Below are 9496 nucleotides of genomic sequence, written 5' to 3' on the forward strand. Positions count from 1 at the left end.
TCTTGTTATAAACAGAGTTAGCTCTAATCCATTAACTTCTCTCCACCCCCTTGCATTACAAGGTCCCATTCCCTTACAAATCCCTTTTTGTGCCCTCCTGTTGGCGAGGGTGCATGTAGTTCTCCCACAGAAAGCTTTAAGTCTCGCTCGTTACTGCACCATCTCAGGGCAAGGTGAGGCCAATGAACTACAGTCCACAGTGGACTGTTTGTTCCCTTTCAGGTGCACCTCAAGAAGTTGGACTGTATTAGGAACATGTTTGCACATGTACCCGTGCCTGAACGTAAGAACTGACCGAGGGCCTGAAGTGGGGTGGGGCTTGCTCTCCGAGATACAAGAAAAGCTCTACACTTTGGTGACTGAGTTGGGGGGGTGGGGTGTCTTCTCGTTGACATTTCAGAGGAATGCCACTCTGGCATCTTTCATGCCCTAGCTTCTGGAGCTATTGGATGTTCCTCAGCTGGAGGACTCAAAGGATGAACAAAGCACAATTTCAAAGCCAAGTATCCCTGAACAATGGGAATAATTGTTATGCTTTCAAAGTGCCGCACCAACTAATAACCTGCAAGTCTACTTAAAACGTGTCCTGTTCTGTCCAAATGGCAGGTGGTTGCTGCTGCTGTATTTTCAGATGTCTGCTGTATTTAAACATCATAAAACAATATCCTAAGTGTGTGTGTGTTTGCTTGCTCTTGCTGGTGCTCGACTACCTGTGTTTCCTTTTCGTCATTCAGGTCACGCTGCCAGTGCTGCTTCTCAGGCAAGTTCCCAGCCGGACTACACAATGGCGTGGGCAGAGTATTACAGACAGCAGGCTGCCTACTATGGGCAGACACTAGGGCAAGCTCAGGCCCACAGCCAGGTCTGTATTTGTGTCATCTGCTGCTGCTGCTCTTCGGAGGGGTTAGTGTAGTTTAGCATTACCCCAGGGTGGTGAAGGCCCCATCATGGATATAGGCAATAAAGCTGCCTTGATGTCTGAGACACAACCAAAGAGGGCAATCAGCTAACTGCAACCCACTGTGCCTCTTTATGGGAAGCTTAGTACCTAACTGAGGGCTTTCGTGGGCACTTGCATCACAATCCACATGCTACTATGATCTCTGCATTTCAGAGCTAATGGATGTACCAGCCTTGCACCAGGGTGCACATCTAATTCGCAGGGTCACGTCCACATGCAGACTTTGACTTTCATGAATGTTGGGTATCCTTGTGCGTGGGTTAGGTGTTTGCAAAAATACACACATGCTTTAGAAAAGCTGGCCTGCAGTTCTAGTGTTCGAACGGGAAAACACATCGTTGGAAAAGTGATTGTACTGCACATATATGGTCACTAATTCCATATCGACCTTATCTGTCACTCAAGCCCTGCAGTTCAGTTGCCATCTTTCCCGTTGAAGTTTGAGTAGGATTCATTTTGGATCTCCCCATCAAAGTTTCTTTGGTCAGGAGTAGCTGTTGCCTGCAAAGTTAGCCTGGCTAAGGTGAACGTCTCTGGCGTTTGGCAAGATCTGTATATGAACCTCACACATACAAGTTATGAAGATAGCTGATCCTTTTAAAAACAGCACTCCCTATTAAAATCCAAGTCTAAGAGCTAGATTACTTACTGGCTTGGTAATGGGTTGCAGAGCTCTTCACCACTGAGTCACTGGTTTTAATAGAGCCCAGCAGAGCCCAAAAGTTATTACTAGTTTGTGAAAATTGTTGTTTTTCAACTAATACTTCATCCTTTCTTTCTTGGGATTTCATAATTTTTCTACCAGCTCTGTGGCCAGCTGAAAAATCCAACAAAACTTTCATGAAGATTTTCATCAAACTTCAACTCACTTTTTGTCAATCTGAATTAAATTAAAGTGGGAATTGCTCCCTTGGAAGTCTTTTACCAGCCGTCGTTTATTAGCATATGATGGGTGTATGGTAATGAGTGTGAAATGACTTGCTGGTCTGTTAATTTGCTAGTGGGCAGATACCTCTCTCGGTGCTTCTGTTTGCACTATTTGCAGGGAAAGAAAGATGTTAAGGCCCAGACGTTATGCTCCCACACCCCAGGTCTGGGTAGAAGCACACTCATAGGCAGTATGGAAAAGCTTGCACTGCCATTGTCTGTGGATAATTCGTGGGTATGGCTGTCCGGCACCTTTCATCAGCACTGAAACTCAGATTCTTAGAGAGACAAATGTTTGGCCATAAAATTACTGATGGTGCAGTGCACTGTTCTGCAGGAACGTGCATACTCACTCTGGTCCCCGACTTGCTGGAAATGCCGTGGGAGGGAATATTTAGTGTAATTAAATTACCTTCTGGCTGATCTAGATGTAGTACTAAGGGGAGTCCCCTTCCAGGCTTCTCTGGGAAAGTCTGGGCCTGTGGAGAAAGAAATAGAAAGTTCCTTGAGGGGCATGGACTCCCAGGAAGAAAGCTCAGGGATAACAGGTATTATGGCTGAGTTCTTGCAGATACTTATTTCTCAGATATCCCTGTGTGGTACATATCCTCATTTGTTAGAACAGGAAATGTGGTGGGCAGGCGTTTTCTGGAGATCACTTTAGAATTTGCTGCTGAGTAAGGCTGGGTCTATGCTACAGAGCCTAGGCTGGCGTAAACCCCCAGTGTAGACTGAGTATGCTGTCAGGACTTTTTCTGTCAGTGGTAGGACCACCTCCCTGAACAACAGTAGCTATGCCAACAGAAGCACTTGTCTATAGGCCTAGCTGCATCTATGCTCAGATTTTGCTGACCTAGCTGTGTTGGTCAAGAGGGGCAGGGGGTTAGCCTTGCCTTATTGTGTCAATATAAGTTTTAAGTGTAGACCTAAACTGACTTTGTTTCTTTCTCTTTCTATGCAGGAGCAGTAGAACAATGTCCTTGTGGCAATTTTTTTTCTTGGAATCATTGTGGAAGAAAACCTTTTTGTAACAGAGGTTTCTAGATTTGCAACATTTTGATGAAGACTTTTGTTTGTTTGTGAAACACTAGTTGTAGGATAATCTAAACTGAACTTTTCTAAGAATCAGGAACAATTAGTAATGTACTAAACTTATGGACATGCTGGTAATTTTTTGTTTCCAAATTTATAAAAACTCCGGGATTCTTTTTGGAAAGAAGCCAGAGAATTACAGGCACCAAAACGCACCCCAGAGCTGTGACATTTCAACATGTGGTTTTTTGTGTGTTTTTTTTTTCTTTTTAGTTTTCAATCTTTTCTGTTGCAACAGAAAGAGTGGCTTGGAAGTCTTAGGTGGTATGTAACAAATCCTAAAAAAAAAAAAAATTTTAAACAGTATTTAAATATTCTTAAATATGTAAATTCATTAAATGTTTTACTTCTAATTTCTTGTATCTTGGCTGTCTTTTTGATTTTATTGCATTTTTTAAAAAACTGAACTATGGTATGTATTGTAATTAATGAATTATGTGAATTCTGTATTGAGACACTTACTGTTTTGCTGTCAGGCAAGTGTGGGGGGGAGGTGTTTTGTAGGGTTTGTATAATTTCTAGAGTTCTAAAGGGTAATATAAAAATGTGTTAATTTTTTTAGCAATCCATTTTTTCATGTCTCCATTGCTGGTTGCATTTATGTATCTAAGACCTCCAAGCTTGTTTAAAAAAAAAAAAACAAAAAAAACCCTTCCTCTATGCTCTCAGAAATATAAATACTGTTATTTTTAATATTAAAATGAATCTGCTATTCGTACCTTTAACAAACACTGTGGAACATTAAACCATATAAAAAGTAGTAACTATTTTTTAATTCCAAGGTGTTTTTTGCTTTTTTCAGTTTTCTTTTTAAATATTTTCTTATCTAATATTTGTCAAATTACCTAGAGAAATAAATGAATCTAGTATTAACCACGGTATGCGCTAAATAGTTTTGATTTAATAAAAGGGATACTATGATTTCCAATGTTTACTGTAGTGTTTCTTGTACAGATAACAGTGTATTTTTAAAGGAAAAAACGGAATTGAAGCTATTTTTTCTTGCATTTTTAATTGACCTGCGGGACATTCCGTTTTGAAATGTACTGAAGTTACTGTTCTTGGGTTCTTTCCTTATTTTTTCCTTATAATGCTTGAAATGTCTAACTATAAAGAAACGCCATTGGATAATGTTGAGCATGATGTTAAAAACGTGTTCCTTTTATTTGACTGACAGTTGCATTTTACACTCTATATAATAAAATTTCCACAAGATGTCTTGTGGGTGAAGTATTTTTAGTCTGCTTTACTCAGTTTGCTCACTCTCCTCTGAAACTAGTGAGCATGGGCTAACTGCTTTTACCTCAAGAGCTCCATCTCAGCCCGCATACCTGGCGCGGATCACATCAACTTAGCTCCAATGATTTCATGTTAATGGTTTTGGATAACTCCATTACGTTGACTTGAGAGCTTTAATTCCAGTCAAACTCTTAATGTCACAGGGATGTGTCTTTTGAAATCATGGGACACGAAGGAGTTCCAATATACAGTACTCTAAATGTAAATGTCTATGGCCACAGAGATCTATTTAATAAAGGGAAGTTTTCTATAAACAGGAATGATACAGAAGGTTTGTCTACACCTGCGTAAACACGTTTATTGCTTGTTAGTGCATTAGCAGAGCATGGTTTTATAATCTCCTGAACCTGTTCTTCTCCCAAAACTTTGTCCTTCGTGCTAGGAAGTAGCTTACACTTCCTAGCACACTGGCTTACACTTGCGATCCTGGAAGTGTCGTTCCTCGGCACCCGGTCGTTGGAGCAAGGCAGCCCTCCCTTACAAAAAGGTGGAAAGGAGTTTGAGTCCCTGGGCATTAATGTATATTATGGGATAGCAATGTACATTAACCATTGAACGACCTCTCCTTCCCCCTCAGGAATCTCGTGGGAAGGGAAACTTTCTCTAGCTGCAACCAACTCAGACTGGGCTGAATCACTTGAGAGAAATCCATTTTTTATATGAGGTTCATGCCCCACAACTTAAATAAAACTTTGTCCACCCAATTGCCCTCTCAAGCACCCAGGCATCTGTAGCAGAGCTGGCAAGGATTTGGGGGAGTAGAAAGAGATCCCATCTGTAAAGCAGTGACGCAGAGGCGTGTTGAGAGCCGGAAGAAAAGAGAATATAGCATCTTTAAATACACCTCCAGAGAATCAAGAGAGACATTGAAAGATGGAATAGTAAAAGCCACTTGGAAAGGAGGGGGGGAGACTGCAGGAGGAGGGCATAAACACTGATGATGGGAATGGGAATTGGGGAGAGGGCATTACCGAGAAGACTTCCTTCTAATTCATCTTCCAAGCTCTGTGCCAAAACAGCATTTGGCATGGTTCACAGGGAGCAATTGTGTGATAATGAACCCTAAGGTGTCCATTAATTGAAGACTGAGTATTGCGGATTGTGCCAAGAGCCATAAATGGCGCAGGATTGTGGGAGGATGCATTTTCTTAAATGTATCTGTAAGTACAGATTAGCAAGTCTCCCCAGTGAAATGCCCATACTATAAATTATGGAAAAATATCCTTCTGATGCAACCTTTTATTGAGGGGGTGGGGCAGCAAAAGAGAGAGTTTGCAAGCCTTTGAAATTCGGCCTGTCATTAAGATGGCGCCTGCAAAGCTGGTTTTTCATCAGCAGTCTGGTGTCCTGGAAGGCTAAAGTGCTTGAAATGTTACCAAGTTCAGCAGTTGTCTTCCATTATTGTTGCATGGTCATCAGTGAGAGGGACACTTAGTGCAGGAGCAATTTAACGTGTTGGGTTATAAATTGGAGGTTCTCCTTCTCTGTATCAGCCCTCCACAGGCAGGCAGCTGGGTAGAGCAGCCAGAAAAGTCTAGAGTTTAGTTCTCAGTGGGAATTGGGGGTGCTCAGCACCCTTGCAAATCAGACCCAGGAGTCTAGAAGAGGCACACGCTTTGCCTAGGGCAGCAAAAACCCTACCACAAAGGCTTCTCCAATGCTTCGTCCAATTCTTTTCTCAAGGCTCAATCTTTGTATATGGCGCAGGGTTCTGTGGTTGTGGAATCTGCTGTAAGGTGCTTCACAATTGAGCCTCTGTCTTTAACTTTAAACGTCTTCTCATGCTTGCAAAGAACTTGGAAACCACAGGTGTGAACTGAGGGAGTTCTTTCTTCGTGACTCTCCAGCCTTTGAGCTTTAGAGCACGTGCGTGAATTGCCCCCTTCATCTCAGTGGAAGTTAACTTGGAAACCGAAAGAAGATCTAAAGGTCCAAGTTAACTGTCTTGCTGCTGCTGCGTTTAGCAGAATGAATTTCCCCCATGACCCCCTATGGCGCTGGGCGAGGCGTGGAAGGCCAAGTCTCAAATATCCTTCTGTCGTCTTCCAGGCATTCAGGCCTTTTTGCTACAAAACCTCATGAGAATGAAACAGACCAGTGTGAAACCAAATGCAGAGCTGATTGGCACAGGACCCGCAGTAACTTCCATGTGCTTTCATGTTGCATTAGATCACGCTTCTTCAAATGTCCGTGCAGTTGGTGCCACCTTTGCCTACCACCTCGGTGGAGTGCCCATGCACCCTGTGACTCGGCTGCAGAAGGAAGGGCTCGCGAGTGGGGCCTCCCATGACCTCTCATGGGTGTTTCACCCTGTGTAACCACCTTTCCGGCTGGGACGGGCAGCTTAAAGCCTGTGGGATGCTGACTCCATGGAACTTTAGTCTGGCCCAACCGGTGCTCCCTCTGGGTTGCTCTGTGCCAGAAGGGGTGTTTAAGGTGACTGCTGTGGATCGAAGGGCTTGGTGGCTGAAGGATATTGCGCTTGGCATGAGGAGTTGATGAAATGGGTGTTGGGCTTTGGCTTGTTCTTTAGGATCTTTTTCTAGGCTGTGGAGATGGAACCAATAGTGGTTTGAGGGGATCCTACATAATCTGCCCTTCCAAACCGGGAGAGCTGCAACTGCTTTGCAGGCGAGCCCTAAACAACCCAGCTAGGCCTGTGTGGGTTAAACACCTTGGCTAAGGATGGGGCGAGAGCTAGAACCTGGGTTTTATCCCCAAGGTGGTGCTCTGGCCATGAGACTGCTTCCTTTCACACGTCCCCCCTTTCCCGTCCTCTGTAAGAGATGCCTGGTTAAACTGTGACCCACAAGTGGCTCCATCCTTCCTCTTTATTCCCCCTTTCTTTAACTCCCAGGAACAAAGGGCTGTGACGGGTGAAAAATGCAAGATGCCTTCCAGACTGGAATTGGCCACTGTAGTTCACTAGCCATTGGCTGCCCTTGAGCGTTACATGTGTGTGTATGCACCCACCGGGTGCCAGAGACTGTCCTTGCCCGACAGTCTACAACGTGGAGAGTGACAAAAGAGAAGGGGGGGAGGCTGGCGCAAGTCGGGGGGGGGGGTGGGACTGATCAGAAGAGCTGAGCACCTACAACTTCATTCAAAGTCTCTGGGAGCTGCAGTCGCTCACATCTCTGGCAAGCAGGCCCTGGGTTTGTAAACCTTCTTCATATTAAAGGTTTACCAGGTGGCCGGAGGGGTGGGATTGTTTGGGGTTTTTTCTTCGCAGAGGCAGGCGGCTGTTGGTGCTGAACAGGTTGGGGGTCTAGTTGGACTAAAGGTGGGGAAATGGAAGACAGTAAAGAGATAAGGAAACTAAGGCAGTTGAGGAGTTCGGGGCTGGGGGCGAGGGGAAGTGTTCCAGGCAAACGATACATTAATGCAAAGTTAGAGACAGCTTTCACTTGAAAATCACTTCTCTGAAAACTCTGCCTGCTTCAGTTACACGCAACATCTGAGCTAGCTCGAACGGAAAAATTAGGGGGGAGGGTCATGCTGCTTTTTCAGTGGGTTTGTGCATTTTTCAGCACTCTAGGTAGAATCGGCTTCCCCCGTGGTCAGTCATTTTTCTCCATGGCCGAAAAGACTCTGCCAGAAAGAGCAGAAAAACCTTTATGAAAACACTTAATATTTTTAATTTCAGAAAATACTATGTTGAAGGTCCTGCATCGGGAGCTGGGATTTCAAATAGCCACAACTTCAATTTCTTTCTTAAAACTTTCTGAGGTGACACCATTAGGACCTGAAAATTCAGGCCGCAAAGTTTAACTTGAACTTTACTTCTGCCTTTTTGTGCTCATGGCCTTACAATCAGTCTTTAAATGCTCTCAGACCTCCTCTCAAACACACTTTCCTACAACCTTGGATACAGACAGATGTGGAGCATCTCTTAATGTGTATTTTCACTCTTCCACTAAATCAACTCCCATAATAATATAGCTTTAGTGACAGACCTTTTCATTGGTTAGTCCCTTACGTGCCACAAGTACTCCTTTTCTTTTTGAGAATACAGGGAACACGGCTGCTACTCTGAAACCTTTCATTGGTTCAGTTTACTCTCCAGTCCTAATTTGCAAACTATGTGTATTAAGTTGTATGTATCTTATTTTACTTTTTCTCCAAGTACCAGTACATTTGTAAAAGAAAATTTCTTATTGCAATCTTTCTGCAAACTCTTAGAGAAATAATCTTGTATAACTTTGCTAAAATGTCTTGCTAGGTTAATGATTACCCAATTGGTCTTCTGGACTGTGTTCTATATACAGAGTATTTTACCATGCAAATCTATTTGGGTGTACTTTCAGATATTTTAAAATAGGTTTCATTTTCAAGTCATGCAAAATTAAAGAAACTATTTCTAACATTGCAAGTTAAAATGAAAAGATGATTGTCTTTTTCCATAAGCATGTATGTTTTATCTCCCAAATACTAAATATTTAATTGCATTAGAATAACAGTATCAGTGAAGCATAAGTGGGTTGATGAACTCTTTCAATAACTGCATGTTTATGACAACACAAGTTCACTGGCCCTCTCTTACTGCACTGCTTCTCTAGTGTGGTGCTAAAATGTTTGTGTAGACGTTCCATAGCAATGGTTTATATGTACTGAAATGAAAATACTACACAGTGCTAGGTGTGTATCTAGGGCTGTAGAAAACAGACTGTCTGATCACTCCAGCTTGTATGGTTGTTCCTGCATGTGAGGAGATTATGGAATTGAGTGAAACATCAACTTTCATATTTCCTGATTTGAATGATTTAACTAGACTGATCACAGGTTTGGTTTTGCATGGAATTTTTTTTAATGATGAGCCTAGTTTTCAGAGGCTTAGCCAACCTGATCATGTCATATGGTAAAGCCCAGCTGTTCTCGAGATTTGTGTGCAAGAAAAGGCTTCCTATGCTTTTCCTTTAGCCTCTATATTTTCCATGCTGAAAGCAGGTGCCTACAAATATTCAAACCGGATCAGGTGCAGAGAAGGGCGATTAGGATGATCTGCGGAATGCAAAACCTACCTTAGGAGAGGAGACTCAAAAGAGCTTGGCTCATTTAGCCTAACCAAATGAAGGCCAAGGAGAACAAGGATTGCTGTCTCTAAATACATCACAGGGATAAATACCAGGGACAGGAGGAGTTATATAAGTTAGGCATCAGTGTGGACACAAGAACAAATGGATGTAAACTGGCCATCAAGTTTAGGCTTAAAATTAG

The 9496-nt window shown here is 42.9% G+C and overlaps 1 protein-coding gene across 11 annotated transcripts in view; it reads left to right on the forward strand.

The window, feature by feature from the left end:
- The window catches only part of FUBP3 (far upstream element binding protein 3), a 56503-nt gene extending 51992 nt beyond the window's left edge, over nt 1–4511 (forward strand). For 9 of the 11 annotated variants that reach the window (XM_074973343.1, XM_074973348.1, XM_074973347.1 and 6 more), the window contains 2 exons: nt 735–862; nt 2850–4511. In XM_074973343.1, coding sequence (XP_074829444.1) covers nt 735–862; nt 2850–2858 — 137 coding nt within the window. In that variant the 3' untranslated portion in view covers nt 2859–4511. The remainder of the gene's footprint in view (nt 1–734; nt 863–2849) is intronic. The other 2 variants (XM_074973350.1, XM_074973353.1) reach the window with 1 other exon arrangement.
- The last annotated feature ends 4985 nt before the right edge of the window (nt 4512–9496 follow it).

The sequence above is a fragment of the Natator depressus genome, chromosome 16 (genome assembly GCF_965152275.1).
Source record: "Natator depressus isolate rNatDep1 chromosome 16, rNatDep2.hap1, whole genome shotgun sequence".
Classification (NCBI taxonomy): Eukaryota; Metazoa; Chordata; order Testudines; family Cheloniidae; genus Natator; species Natator depressus.